The sequence below is a fragment of the Pungitius pungitius genome, chromosome 4, assembly GCF_949316345.1.
Source record: "Pungitius pungitius chromosome 4, fPunPun2.1, whole genome shotgun sequence".
Lineage (NCBI taxonomy): Eukaryota > Metazoa > Chordata > Actinopteri > Perciformes > Gasterosteidae > Pungitius > Pungitius pungitius.
In genome coordinates, this window is record NC_084903.1 from 17,665,032 (window position 1) to 17,680,920 (window position 15,889).

General features: G+C 42.3%; 2 protein-coding genes across 2 annotated transcripts; one reads left to right on the plus strand and one right to left on the minus strand.

The window, feature by feature from the left end:
* The first annotated feature begins 4,669 nt into the window (after positions 1-4,669).
* Positions 4,670-11,457, plus strand: pstpip1b (proline-serine-threonine phosphatase interacting protein 1b). The gene is made up of 15 exons (XM_037452715.2): positions 4,670-4,840; positions 5,240-5,340; positions 5,516-5,590; positions 5,958-5,992; positions 6,102-6,208; positions 6,548-6,610; positions 6,705-6,797; positions 7,180-7,225; positions 7,509-7,588; positions 7,949-8,047; positions 8,344-8,440; positions 8,616-8,715; positions 8,906-8,997; positions 9,331-9,671; positions 10,165-11,457. The coding sequence occupies exons 1-15, from the start codon at positions 4,808-4,810 to the stop codon at positions 10,294-10,296; spliced, it is 1,494 nt and encodes a 497-aa protein (XP_037308612.2). The 5' UTR covers positions 4,670-4,807; the 3' UTR covers positions 10,297-11,457.
* Positions 11,353-15,218, minus strand: LOC119196766 (tetraspanin-3). The gene is made up of 7 exons (XM_037452716.2): positions 15,024-15,218; positions 14,082-14,273; positions 13,912-13,986; positions 13,488-13,589; positions 13,238-13,390; positions 12,994-13,077; positions 11,353-12,382 (listed from the first exon to the last, which is right to left on the minus strand). The coding sequence occupies exons 1-7, from the start codon at positions 15,084-15,086 to the stop codon at positions 12,290-12,292; spliced, it is 762 nt and encodes a 253-aa protein (XP_037308613.1). The 5' UTR covers positions 15,087-15,218; the 3' UTR covers positions 11,353-12,289.
* Positions 15,219-15,889: the final 671 nt, after the last annotated feature.

The window sequence follows — 15,889 nt, forward strand, 5'->3', positions numbered from 1 at the left end:
CTGTCCATGCAGACCAAACTACCCATTGCACCATCAGCCCATTTTTCATCATGAAGTTTGTGAACTGAACAATTTAGTGTGTCTTTTATCCGGCAACAGCTGTTACAAGAAGTAACGGAGAGACAAATACAGCAGAAATGTAGGCTTCAGTGATCTCTCACCACTGTATACAGAAAACCAAATGAAATGCGTATCACAAAAAGTTCTATCCTTGCAGGTCTCCAGAATTATTAATTCACAAATTCAATGTTAATGTTTCAACATTTGAAACAGGGTAAGACAGATGTAAAAAAAATCTATTAATTGTTATTTGATAATGTGGTTGACAAGAACCTTCCCCAAAGTTTAATTCTGCCGGACACTGAACCAGTGGAGAATTTTTCATTTTCATTGGAGGCTTCCAGTAGTAAAACAGGGGGCTTTGATGAGATCGTTCCAATAAAAAGAAAAAAATGGACGGTATCCTTTGAGGTTTTTGTTCTATTTTTTGACAACTCTGGGAGCAGTTTAGACTCTGTGTTAACAGTGTAGGACGAGCAGTCCAGCAGCCTGTGACCATTTTCCTTACAAGGCCTCACTATTCACTGTGAAATCAAACAGAAAAAACAAAGAATGTGGATGGAGAGACTTTTGTTAAACTCAACAGCGCCACCTGCTGTTTATATGTGCCTTGTCCTCTGGGTTCAAGTTTGCGCGTCCCATTCTCGCAGTATGGAGTGTACAGGATGGATGAATGAAGATAACCAGACTGATACAGGATGATTATTAAATCTTTAAGCAGAACAAGCAAAAACCGTTTTTCACATGAAATATACATTCTATGAAAATGGGCACATCATTATTTAGATTTTTGTGGCTTTCCAAAGTTTAAAAATGAAAATCTTAGTTTTCTTGACAAGGCCATGGAGGCGTGGGATTTGAAAAAAATGGGTATTTAAGAGGCCGAGAGGGTCAGATAAAAAACACATTATGGAGAATGTAGGTTGTTGTGTTTTTTTATCTGGATATCACCGCTTGTGCTGCATTGATTCTTTCTGACTATTGTTTTTTCGTCTCTCTCTTTTTCCCAACTTTACTGCAGTTCATTACTAATACTACAAATGCAATACTTGTATGTGTATGTCAAACAAGTTGAAGAACAGATTTATAGTTTTTAATCAAATAATTAAATTTGAATGAGTCATAGATGTTTCATTTAGAAAAGGGTGTGGGCAGTAATGTCAAACCAGAATCACAATTTATTGTATCGAAAATATTCTTTATTATGTGGAAGGACAAGTTAAAACTGGTAAAGGAATGAATGAGATCGCGGCTTGCACACGCACACTATCAGAATCACACAAAATAAACCGGATACCTTTTATCTGAATGTCAAATCACAAGTTACTTTCCACTTTACAGTCCTCTGAACCTTACAAACTAACACACACAAAAGGTCAGTATGTGCGAGCGCACACACACACACCGATTACCCACAATCCATTATCTCAAATATAAACTAAACCCGTACGCATGCATCGACACACTTTAAAAAAAATCCATCCGTCCTCTTTGAAGAGAAACTACAAAGCAGAGAGTGGCGCTGGTCCAGAGAAAGTGGGCTCACATGGGCCCGGATCAGAGGAGCGAAGCCAGGCAGGATCACAGTCCTCGTGTCAGATAGATGGCACCACTTAGCAAATTAGCGGCCTTTTCTTTCGTCCATTGCGACGCACGCGCGGGGCAAACAATGCAAGCGCAGTACACACGTTTGTACGCAAAAACCAGCATCACGTGATGGTGAAAGGCCAGGTCATGAGAGACCAGCAGGAATAGAGAAAGAGAAGAAGAGGGAGAGCAAAAGAAGGAGTGAGAAAGAAGACAAGAGTTATGAGGAAGGTGAGAGGTGAGTGGAGGATGATGGCACACAGAGAGAGGAATGGACGAAAAAAAACACACACAACCAAGAGGAGAGGACGATGGTCAGAAGGTGCAAGGAAAGAGAGCATGAAAAAAAAGAAAAGAAAATGGAGGCAGGTGAGGGGGACGGCGTGCGTCCCAGTGGAGGGAATGGCCACTGGGCAAATTAGTGTAACACCAACAGCCAGTCTGTCTGAGGGACCGTGGGGTGGGCAGAGAGGAGAAGACAGAAGGGGGAATTGCCTGTGGCACGCATCCCTTTTACAGGGGTCACCACCGATACACAGCGGCTCAAATGCACACACACACGCTTACACACCCACACACAGACACACACACACCCTTTTCCCATCGTTTTTTTTGCACCGCTACATGCACTCTTCTAAGGGCATTTTGAGATCATCGTATCAATACGGACGTGGTCGTGATCGTATCAGTGCCGGTTAAATATTTATACAACGGACAATCCACACAATTATGCCTCCTGGTCGTGTTAGTGTGTGTGTGCCCACCCTGCCTCCATCCCAGCATCCAGAGCGTCGCATCGACGGACTAACGGGAGAGCGGAAACACGAGGATCAGATTGATTAACATCGGAGTTCTTAAGAGAGCAAATAAATGTTTTATTCAAAGCCGGACCAGCATCAAACGGTAGAAAAGGCCCCCGACTCGCTCTATAGGCTCTTTCCTCCTCCTCCTCCTCCTCCTCATCTTCCTCCTCCTCTTCCTCCCTTAGCTGTTGATTTTCAGCTGTATTGTGACAGCCACTACAGTGTGTCTCACTAGCTACTACAGGCCCTGCCCTTGTGCCTACACATAATTAGCTCTCCATCTGTCAACTTCCTAACAGGTTCCAGCTAATTCCCAAGGACTCGCTTCATTGCATTCCTATCCAACAGGCAGCAGGAGTCAGATGAAGTCGACGCGCCTCTCTTTTCCTTCACTTTTCCCCCTTATAGCTTCATCCCTCTCCTCTTGTATCCAGTTTGCCAACGCCCCCCTCCCCCCCCCTCTCTCTCTGAACTCATCCTTCACATTTAAACTTTCCTCTCCTCTCATCCTCCCTCTCGGCTATTCTACTCAGACTTGTTGTTTGTCAAAGATTCAATGCTGGCGTCAACAGTAAACAGGGGATAGAGTACGGAGGTCTCTCTCTCCCTCAAACACACACACACACACACACAGATAACCCACACACAATACAAACCAAAGCGACCGGACAAAAGCTGCTTCTCATATCCGTCCGACGCTTAGCATGCTCACATGGAATACAGGCAGACAAAAATCAATACGAATGGGTGGATATGCAACATTGACATTTAAAATACAAATTATAATGAGAAAGCACAGAAAGATGTAGTGGCTAATGGCAGCGACGTTGACACCGGTCCTAGCAAATGGGCTTTGTGGCTGTGTGTGTAACTCTATCTGTAGAGGGGGAATACAGCAGTGGTTGGGTAATGGAAAGGTCATTTAGCCAATCCCCCAGGTAGGGGGGCCGGTCTGACACGGCTCGTTTGTCACAGTTCAATAACTGCCACTCCAGGGAGTGTGAGGGAGAGAGAAAGAAAACGAGTGAGAGAGGGGCAGGGACACTTAAGTGTATTTGTGTGTGAGTGTGCAGCCTGGTGTACCCTGGTGTGTGATAGTGGGCTCAGACCCAGGCAGCACAGCTGATTCCCAGAGCTTGTCCCTCCATTAGAGGCCTCAGACGGGGGTCACAGCAAAGGCCAAGCACCACAGACTCAGTCATCTCCACTCGAAAACTCATTGGGAGCCTTGGTCTCGGAGCTTATTCTGACTTAAACCCCTAAATGTTTCCAAGTGGGACAGCGGAATTAATTTAATCTCTTAAATGCCCAAAGTGGCCGCTCCAGAAGGAGTGATAGCTGGCTAGAAATGTACCCAACTTCCTTCAAAGTATTGGAAAAATTCATTTATTTATGAGAAGTTTTCACAGGAAAGCATTCTTGAATAAATCATCCAAAATAAGATCAAACCAAACAATCAATAAATCAAACATGTCTCTGGCCGGTGTAATATATGTAGAATTGCACCTCAAAGTGCTTCATCATTTATTTATTTTTAAGCACATAAAAGACGACGCTCTATTATTGTCAGTTGGCTGTATTGATTAGTTCTGTCCCTTTTACAACCTCTATGTCGTTAGATGTGTGAATGATCTCTCAGCTTAGCGAGAGAGCCAAAGATTTTCACACATTTCATTGAGTGACGGGTGAGAGACACTCTGTCCTTCTCCTCACTTTGAAAATCAATAACACGCTTCTAGGTTCACGTGTCCACATATCGTCCCAGAAAGACGCCTGAGGCACAGATTTGTTTTCAGCTCAACCGGATTGAGGGATTTGTGATTTTATCTGGGACCCCGGAGACTTAAGAACCACCGACTCCATAATAGGAGGGTTTGATTCCATGTAACACGTGGAGGCTTGTGTTTTTTTAATTTTTTTTTTAGAAAGGTCTGTGTCTCCCCCTTGTGTTCATCACAGGAATGTGCAAGACAACAGTGGGAGGAAAATGTTTTGTCTGTCACAGTACACCTCTTTGAGATATTTATTTGTTATATGGAAATGGTAGCCTAAAAATATATATATATATATATATGTGTGTGTGTATGTATGTATATAACACCATCTGAGCCATCTGAACTGTGAGTTCGAGATGCCGTGTCAATCATTGGCTGAGCTGACTGGTGGTCAGTGACATCATGGGACAGAAGCTCTTCCTCATTCTCAATGACTCACCGACATTCAGGCCACTCACCGCCTTAGCACGGTTTAGTCCGCCTACAACAACTTTATTCAAGGTGTTCATCTCTCTTGAGGGAGAAAGAAGTGAATGAAGTTTACACTGAGGAGCTGTTCAGTGCACGGAGGAAACGGCTGAGATGACACCTTTGATGTTTAAAGATGCTTTCTGGGTGAGTTGTTGTTTGGTGGGCTCATGCCTTGCTGTGGTTGGCTTAGTCCTTGAAACTGAAAGTGCAACGGTGTCTTTGAGGTCTCGCTGTCATCAAAGTTTTTAAACTACAATTGAATTCATCCTTTTATCAGAAAACCAAAATGTCTTTCTTGAATTCCTCGAGTCCTCACAATAGAGCGAGAGAGCACTGCACTAACTTACTGCTCCACTCGTAGAAGGGCAGTTTCATCAAGTACTCACAATGCTGCCATGTCAGAGAAACTATTTTTTGCTCAATGCTAGTTCTGCATTTTTACCTAATAGTGACCCCAGGATTGAGTCAATAACTTGTTGCAACTACTGTTGATAAATCTCTTGCAGTATTTCTCTAAACTTTTTCCATGTCTTCCAAATACAGGGGTCCAACTTCACCTGCCATGCCGGGTACGACGCCGTGATCCAAAGGTTGCAAGATGGGAAGCAAATGTGTAAAGATGTGGAGGAGCTTTTAAAGATGAGGTAGCTTCCGTTTGTGCTTCGGTAACTGAAACCAACACTTGGGGATTTGCCAAATTCTAAATGAGATCATTGTTGTAAAATTCTGTAACCATAAGATATTTCCATATACAGCGCAACAGTAGAAAAAAAGACGGTTGAGTTTCACAAGGTGTTGTGTTGTGTTCTTACTTCTCAGGACGCTAGCGGAGGAGAAGTATGGAAAGGAACTGGTGACTATCGCTCGCAAAGCGGCAGGACACACAGAGATCAGGTTAACACATGAACATCCTGGTTACAGCTCATCAGCATCTACTGTACACACATGCTGTACACTCGGTATATAAGTTAGATATATCAGAAATGCAAATGCAATGAGTTTAATGCTGATTCAAAGCGAGACAACATATCCCATGTGACTTATACACACACTAGTCATGGGTCTATAAGTGATTTGTTCATTTAAAAAGGAAACAACATGAATTGTGTGTGGAACAGAAAGACAGAGATGGAAAAAATAGGTTGTACTGTAGCCTACAGCCTACTACTACTGTACTTCCTGTCACATGCAGTCAGACATCTACGTTTTACTAAGATTTCTCTCATTTATTTCTGATCCTAAATGTGCATTCCTCTTCCAGCACCTTGAAAGCCTCTTTTGAACGATTAAAAACAGGTAAGTTAATGAAGCCAAGGACGAATCGAACCACGGTGCTAAACATTGCTGCGTTTTTTCTGTGTCTATAATGTGCAGAAGTAATTCATTTAGGTGTTTTTGGCTGCAGAAATTGAGAACGTTGGTAGCTTTCACATCCAGCTGTCCGATATATTGAAAGAGGAGGTGAAAAAGATTGAGACATTCAGAGAACGCCAGAAAGAACACAGGAAGAAGGTATTTACCAAACCACCTATTGTACACAAGTTGAGGTTTCAATGACCTGTAATTTCCCCCCAAAGACCATAATGTAACGTTTGATGGCTTTCTTCAGCTTGTGTGCAGATTGTATGTATTACTTTAAGATTATTTAAATCCCTTTTTAGGTAATAAATATTTATTGATATTTACAAAACCATGTAATCACAAAGAAATACACACACCACTTGTATTCTAGTCCACATTATGTTATGTTTTACCTTTAATGTAAGTGAAGTTAGAAAGAAGTCAGTTTATTATTTTACAATAGATGAATCGAATGAAGTTTAAGTTTCACCATTGTGCTTCTGCTCATAGTTCCAAAGCATCATGGAGAAGGTTCAGAAGAAAAAGGTTTCTTTGTACAAGAGGACTGTAGAAGTAAGTGATATCTTTAAGACATTTGGCATTAAATCAGTAAATCAGTAATAAAACTGAAAAAATGTTATGGACTGGTTTCTGTGTCTTCTTTCAGTCTAAGAAGAACTATGAGGCGAGATGCAGAGAGGCGGACGAGGCAGAACAGGGGGCCGAGAAGACAACTACTTCCTGCAAAAACTCAGAAAAGGTTTCATTAAGTCAACTGGCCACCTCACTAGAAGAGTAATGCAGCCCCGTTGGCAGTTTTAAGGAATTCAAACATTTAGCTTTTAACCCCAAACTGCAAGTTTACTGGTGGAACTTCCCTCTAAATGGCTAGAGTGACGCAATAATGCAACATTTAGCAAAGAGGAAGTGAAGTATGTTTAAGTCGGTTTAACATCGGAAGTAAAATTACTGCCATAATACTTAGACGTTTGCATAGTAACGGGGCCAAAGACATATCTTTGAGGGATCTAGCAAACTTCGACCGTATGATGTTTTAATTTGAAGAAGTCTCAGCGGTTTTTGACAAGAGCTTGTCTCACTTGTCATGTTTGTTGCTTCCTTTGTATATACTTTATTCACAGATGCGTAACAGGGCTAAGCAATGCAGACAGGCAGCCAATGAAGCAGGTAGGACCCAGAAGCATGTTTCATCTCTAGAATTTCAGGAATCAGGAAACATTTATTACCAAAATATGCCAGAAATGCAAGGAATTTGACAGCAGACCGTTAGACATATTGAACCTGTCCAACTAAGTGAAAATCTTCATACAGCTTCTAATACAGTCATCACATATTAAATAAGCTTTTAAAAAGATTTGCACCGAGCATGCTTTACAAATGAAGTTGTGTTTGTTGCTGTGTTTCATTTCTATACTAAAAAAAAGTCTAATGTCACTACAATCTCTCACAGAGAAGCTATACTCTACCAACATTGTTCAGCTAGAGAGTGTTCGCAACGACTGGGTGGAAACACACAAAAGCACCTGCGAGGTACAGTGGACTACATCCTATACAACATGCACTGGTGTCTATCTTAGTCATAAACCACGGCGGGGGCTTCTAACCACACACACTAGAACCACCAGACAGATATCCTCTCCGCTACCCCTGACCAGTGAGGAACTACACATCCTGCATTCGGCATGCGATAAAACAATAAACACACAACCATGTTCAACCTACAAAGTTGAGCTATGCTGTGGTTTTTTTCACTGTACATTTTCACAATTGGCGCATCAGCCATTCCTAATACAGTCATCTGATACTGCCGGTGTGTAGTAATGCAGAATTACAAGTTGTAAAGAACATAAATGTTTTAAGTACAGTAGAAACAGAGTGCATGTTTCTCAGGTGTTCCAGCAAATGGAGGGAGATCGAATCCGCATGCTCAGGTGTTCTCTCTGGGACCACTGCAATCATCTGTCCATGCAGTGCGTCAAAGATGATGAGGTGAGCTTACTCTCTTTTTTAATTAAACACAAGCAAATGGATATGAACTCAGGGACAGTTCATCCCAAAATCTAAAATGCACATTAGTGTATTGTGTTGATATTGACAATGTAGATAGCTTTGGTGTAAAATGCAAAGTTCTGTAGGTGTGATTCCCCATTTTTTTGTTAGCATGCTCAGGTTTTAGCTTGCAGTTCAGTGCAGCCCGTATTAAAGCGTGACTGTAGAGCAAAAGCCCTTTTCAGCATTTGGTGGGTAAAGGGTACAATTTGAAAGAATCACCGCTTATTTTCCAGTTCATGGAGGAGGTGAGGCAGCTACTGGAAAAGTGTGACGTCACCACGGACAACAACTACTTCATAGAGATGAAAACCACAGGATCGAAGCCTCCAGGTAACCGTGTGGATTGTCCTTTACCTTTCGGAGAGCCCTACAAACTGAAGGAGAGAAGAGGAAGAAGGGGCCATTCACCAAAGAACAGCTCAACTTCTCACTCTCTGTTTTCAGTGGCAGAAAGCAACACCTGAGCTCCCTTCTCAAAGAAGCCGTTTCTCTTTTCCTCGCACAGAGCCCTTATTGTTTGAAAGCTACTACCGGACGAACACGTCCCGGGACAGCAATCCAAGCCGAGCTCACGTTGCCGTCGGTGAAGAAGACACCGTGATGAGGTCTGACGGCATTGTTATTGTACAACCTAAGGGGTCAAGGGTTAAAACACGCGAATACTGCCAGAGGGCAGTGGCAATAAGGCAATGCCCAATGTCCTCCTAGTTTCTACCGTACCTTTCTCCATTTAAAAATCAAATGTCAAATGTTGTGTGTGTATCCTATACATCTACTCGGACCTGGATCAATCAGGTGCTTTGGTCCCCTTTTCATAAGTGCTGGGAACAGCAGCGTCGACAGTCTTCAAAACTCACACCAGTCACCAGTCGCTCCCTCTAACGAGTGTAAGTAACTAATTCACTTTGCACATCTCTTTTGGAGCACAGTGTTGAGGGGGGCAGTAGCATAGCTTATTTCTACTCACATGGTGAATCTATTTGAATGTCAATTTACATTTGAAATATGACCTTAAAGCAACCAAAATAATTATTGTACGATTTGCATGATGAGTTGGTTTTATACAAATAGATAAATATTGAATACTTGCAAAACACCACACCCTCAATTTTATTACAGCGTTACGGGAATGTTCATATTATTCTTTACATTGGACATGGACCACTTATATTTGTACAATCTATTCAATATACTATTGCTCACTTTCCCTCTGCCTTCAGCTGATGCTTCAGATGGCGGCTACGCGCCCCTACTAGGCCTCCAGTATGCAGCATCCTCAGCCACAGTTTCAGCTGATGTTTCAAATGGAGGCTACGCGCCCCTACCAGGCCTCCAGTATGATGCAGCATCAACGGCCACAGTTTCAGCTAATGCTTCGGATGGAGGCTACGCGCCCCTAATAGGCCTCCAGTATGATGCAGCATCAACGGCCACAGTTTCGGCTGATGCTTCGGATGGAGGCTACGCGCCCCTACCAGGCCTCCAGTGTGATGCACCATCATCGGTCACAGTTTCAGCTGATGAAGAAAGCTACGTCGCACTTTATGATTACGCCGGCCGGGTGATTATTATGACACATTAATCTTGTCACGGTTTATTTTGTAGTTTCATGCCTCTTGTGTCCCCGGGTTAACTTCATCCCCTCTGATTGTCTGCCATGTCTATAATTGTTTCACCTGTATCCAATAACCTGCACCCCCCCCCGTGTGTCTCTTGTCCCTTGTCGTGTCATTGTAGTCTGCAGACGTCTGCATGTTTATATGTTCCTGGTGACCGTCTGTGTTTTGTCCCCCTTTGGAGTTGTGACTATTAAAGTCCTTTTTCGTTTGTGCAAACTGTGCGTTTGGGTCCTCCTTCCTGCCTCTGCCTTCCCCAGCGTGACTAATCTTGTATTCTCTGCAACGCTAAGAGGCTACTGGACATGAACCCAAGTGTACCATCAATGAGTGTACCATTACAGCACTGTACTCTCATTGTGAAGAACGCAGGTACAAAGGTCAGAACTTTCAGCGATAAAGGCCCCTTAATGTGTAACCATTTGTCGTCTTTTTCAGGAAGAGGACGAGCTGTCTGTCAGTCGGGGCGACGTGGTCCGAGTGTTGGAGCAAGGGGAAGATGGCTGGTGGACGGCGGAGAGGAACGGGCAGACTGGACTGGTGCCAGGAAACTATCTGGGAAAAATCTGAACGACTCACCAGAGCTGAACGTTTGGATGGAACGTTTTGAAACAGCATCCAGTGACTCTGCTTCTCAGTATGTGTTTTTTTTTCCACAAAAGTCTAATGAGCAGATGAGGTTCATACGCTGTTGTTAGAAGAGTGACCAGTATTGTGCAGGAGCACTCCATGTTCAACGTTACAACCACAGCATACCTTCGGCCGGCGCAAATGATACAATTTGACATTTGTCTTAATGTGCCAGCGTCATTTAACCTTTTACCTCTTTTAGCAACGTGTACAATAATCCAACTGGTCAGGTTCCTCTTCTCCATTCCCCGCTTGCGTTGACCATTTGGGTAGCTAGATAATTATTCTCCTCCATTGATACTTACTGCATTTGTGTTTGGGATTTCCTTCCGAAATGTTCCGTTGTTCTTAGGCGCCAGTCCTTGAACAGTATTATGTTGATCTCCTGTTTGGATTACAACCATAATCTGCACCTGGTGGGTCGTGAGGTGTTTGATGCAGTTGTTCCTCAAAAGGCAGACTTTCCAAAGTGTGCCATAGGAGATGATGCACCTAACTGGTGGGTCGTTGCTGTGAGATGGTTTTGTTTTGCATTGGATAGCTTGTGATGTCATAGAGCATATTTAGCAAAGATGGCGCGTATAATGATGAGAAACAGCAGGCGATGTTCTCTGCTTTGCTTTATCAGTTATTTTTCCCAATAAATATATTAACTCAATCCGAATAAGGTCAGTAAACTATGCCTAGCATACAGATTTGATCTAATAGGAAGGAACTTTTATAGTTCCTGTTTATACATTGAAGCTGAAAAAAGGTTTTGTGGCATTTCCTCAATGCTAAATATGTGTTTGAATCGGGGCGGATTGAAAGTTACAATACATTTTATGTCTGCGGTTCATTGGGGGCTTGTAACTGCTGGGTAGAACAAATGTCACAAAAAAGTATTAGAAAATAAACTGTATAGCCCGTATATGTCTACACACACTCATGTGTCATGCAACTGACGTTGTTTTATCCGGCAATACACATTCATGTAAATTAAATTAAACAGCCATGTTGAAATGTATGACTTTATTTCTATCTTGAATGTTCTACAGGGTATAGCTCATTTTGTTCGTCATGTTTTACTGCGGCACCAGCTAAATGTCTAGGGGTCAACTTAAAAGCTCAGAAATATGAAAATGGTGCACACTTTCACAAATACGTACCAAATAATGTGTCATAATTCCGATAGCAGGGAAATAACTAACAATATAAACAAAGGGATAGTAAAAAAATCTACACATACAGGTCTTCGGGTAACACTGATAGCACTACTAATAATAGCACTGGACACTAAATGGTACAATAATACATTGGAAATGTCAGGCTAATGAAGCCTGACTCAGAGAAGATCATCACCACAACAGAACATTATTCACAACCTGAATATTTGTGATTATGAAGGGAGTTTTTCTTTCAAACACGGCTTTGAGAAACAAAGCCAACAAAGCCAATGCAAAACCCTTCACCGAGATAAATTAATTAAATTTAACCAATTAACCATTATTTGTACATAGATTTCACTTCACAGCCAGGAAATACTTCCAGCGCTCTGGACACAAGGAAATACATTCTTCTTACGCTCCAAATGAATTATCATGATCCTCACTGGGGGGTTTCATCAAGCCACATTTAAAGAAAAAATTGCAACATCAATAATGTCAATTAGCCATATACAACTTTGGCTACTGTAACTATTCATTTATTTGAAAAGTGAACAAAAAAACAAACATTAAAGTAACAGTAACTTACAAAGCAGGTCAATAAATAGTTAGCTAGTTTCCCCTTGAAGCAAACCTCATCATCGGTGTTCGCTACTTTATCATGAATTGTGCAAGATGTGCTTGAGCTTATGTTACTACAGCTGAACTCTACTGTGGACAGGTCTGGTGATGCTCCTTTTGATTTGTTGAGTGCTTTTGTTGGTGTGACGCCTCTCACCCCCCGTCCATCACGCGTAGCTGTTGGTTGTGACCAGCAGCTCGTATGCAGGGTCGTGGCTCCTCCTGCACAGCACCACGCAGGCACAGAGCATGCCCAGCATCTGCAGGCAGCCAGCAAGCCAGCAAAGGAGAAGCTGTTATTAGAGTCCTTGTGCTTTTCACCAAACCGCAAGAGCGAAAGCTCGGTTACTTTTCTAGTTCTCGTCAAAGCATCCACTTTGCTACAATTAGATAACACTGTGTAAGCAAATGAAAAAACCAGGAAGCGTGATATTTTAACACGATGTGTTATAATGGTACGGTTTGAGTGTAATAACGAGCGATTGGCCGTGCTGTCTTGGTCGCTACTTGGGGAGCATTGTCCTTCTGGTCAGCAGAAACCATGCTGGGCTTCTAAAGTCGGGAAGAATGATTTGACACAATTAGGTCAGAGCTGCTGTCGGCTCAGTTTGTGTTGAGAGAGCCGACTGCAGCTTTAATTATTCTCCCAGTGCTTTTGACTTGTTTTATACACAGTCACGGAATAAGATGACGTATGTGTGTTTTCTGCAGTGAGACAGAAATGTGTTTTTAATAAAGTAACCATATTGTAATACTGACTGTAGTCCTTTTTTATATTTAAACTTGTCCGGCTGTTTGCACTGATTGACTGCCAAATATATTTTGTGTTTTTCCTGATGGTGTTGTGTAGCATGGAAGTTCTCCTACTTACCTGTATAGACGCGAAGGTGAGTGCAGCCCATATAACATACATCATGATCTCCTTCAACTTTTTCACAACAAGAGCCTCACAACCCTACAAAAGAAAACAAATGACATTAATAATCATAATTAGCCATAACAACATTTCTCCCAAAACAAACATGTTAAATTGTGCTTCGGTTTTTGCAAAACTAAAAAAAAAAAAGCAATGCAATCCATGACTGTGACTGTTCTGTGGTTGTGGCATCTTGTACCTCTTGGTAGAGATCTGCAGGTCGGGTCAGAGTGCCGCTACAGTTACTGATGCTGGGCTGACAGCAACTGACTGGGACACTGTTGTTCTTGGATTCTTTAAACCAGCGCGTGTTCCTCCAGTCAGAGTAGTTGTGAATGCCGCAGCAATGAAGCTAACAGGTGGAAGAGGAAAATAGACAGGGGAAAAATATTATCATCACACAAGAACTTAAAAGACGAATGTTTGGAGCAACAGACTTTCCTTCTTACCTGCCTCTGCACATAGTCAATGGCGCGGCTCGGGGCATCGCTGTTAGTGCCGTTGTACTGGTTGTAAACCTTCTGTATGGAGTGATTCACCTCATTTTCTACCTACAACAAAGGCACAACAGCAGATGACAGAGTCCTTGTTGTATGACTGCACAGTTTTAACGGTTATCTCTCAAGGGACAGTCTTTAACATTATTGTAAAATCTAATTTACAATGCAGGCCTTTAGAATAGCACTCTACACATGCAAAATATGTTTTGCTGAAATGTCTAAATTCTACAAAGTATATCCATGTATGTTCCACCTATATATTCCCCCAAATACAATATCACACGTATAGATGCAAAGTTTGAGATTCGACCACATGCTGCACACCTAAACCCACTTTAACTTGACTTGTGGGCCAAGCGGAGCGTGTGTTTACCTTTGCCCTGTATGTGTAGCCGAGCACCACCACCACGCACTCTGTAACAAATACCAGCAGGAGAATGGCAGCAAACTGAAATGACAACAAAGGCGTATTGTGCAGAGGCTCGTTAAGAACAAAATGACTACTTCACATTGGTAATGACATTTTTTTTGGTGCACACTCACTGTTGCCAGGCCGCAGGAGCTTTCACGTATTGTTGCACAGCAGCCAATCAAGCCGATGATGAAGAGAAGAGTCCCGACAGCTATTATTATGATGGCGGGAATCAGAGTGTACACATCTTCAAAGAAGTGGTCGTAGTCGTCGTATGTGATGAACACGTAGGCTCCGATGTAGCATAAAATCCCAGCTGCGGCCTGCGGGAAAAACACAAAGCACAATCAGAAGTAGGACAGGGGACTTTTTTAGTGTGTTCTTGTCTGTTAATTGTTAAACTACGTCTCTGGAATTTTTCTTTTTTGTTTTTGTAAATAGTGAAAATGGAATAAGGGAAAATGGAACTAAATACTGAATTAAGGAAAGAGAAGAACGAACGGTTCCTGCTATTTATAATTGTCTGATTGTGTTTTGTGTGCAATCTGCTTTTTCTGGTGTAATACCCAGAATTTCCCCGCTGTGAGACAAATAAAGGGTTATCTTATTCTATTTAATTATACATTACTATGTAATGGTCTTTTTTTTAAAGATAACCCGAAACTATACTGGTGTGTGTATGTATATTATATATAATCAATACAACGGTAATAACAAGTATACAACTCCACGATTCAACAGCTTAGCCATCAGCAGCTGCAGCACCGAACAGCTTTTGCATTACGTCACCGCTACAACGCGTGGGCGTCAGATACCGACCCACTGCAGCGCGCTGCCTTCACATGATCCTTTCTCCACCCGGGGAGTGCTAAAGTGTTCCTTTGGGACCGTGCATGTTCTGCTTTGAAGGGAGGAGGGTGGCGAGGGGGGGGGGGGATGAAAGGTGCTCGTCTATCGCCGGAGCGGAGAGTGCAGCGCATCTCTGGCGCAGTTCGCTGGTGTGCTAAAGCTCCGCGTCCCCGGCCTCACGGGGGGATGCTGCACATTGTTCACACACGTCGGCGTTTTCTTACCCAAAATATGAGATTGAGGAAAACCAGCACGGTTTTGGATGACGTAATTCCGCACTGTCCCATGGTAACTCCCAAAATGAAAAATGTGAATACAAAAATATATATATTTTGATGCACCTGCACTTTTGCTGGTGTGATAATAAAATGGCTTCGCTCGTCCTGCCTCAAAGTGCAGATTCCTCAGGGCTCGACCAATGAAAGCGCCTCAAAAAACAAGGAGAAAAAAAGGTCACATGCTCCGATGACGTCACCATTCAAAACACTGGGATGAAGTATACTTGGACATTTAGTCCAAAGTAGTGTTTTTACGTACCGTATACAAATAAATAACTGCACCTTCAGGTGTTAATTACATTTACTGCCTGTGAAGTTTTTGGGGGAGAAAAAAAACTGAAAAAATTAATAATTTCTCAGCTTAACGTGAATTTAAGTAGTATGTGTATTACACCTCAGCTATAGTTTGTTTGAAAGTTTTATTATTTTGTGTAGAAACGGCTCCCTTCTTTAGAAGATGACTGTAAGCTCGCTGAAGCCTGTTAGGCGACACGAGGATGGAAACAGTTCAGGGTGTTTGTGTCATCGGGTTTTCTGCCACAGGGTGGCGCTGGAGTACCGCTGGTTTTACCTCACGATAACGACAAAACAAAATATAACAAAACAAATACTCACTGCACACATAGAAACCTGTAGTGGAAATTAATTAATTTAATGTGCCCCAGCTTTCTTTAGTTAAATCTCTAATCTCCTATGAAAGTGGGAGAGACTACTCAAATGAAAATGTGTGTTTTAGGGACACTCACTCCATAATGACTTGGACTTGTCCCTGAAGCCTTGTTTTTATTGAGTTAAAGCTCAAAACATTTGTC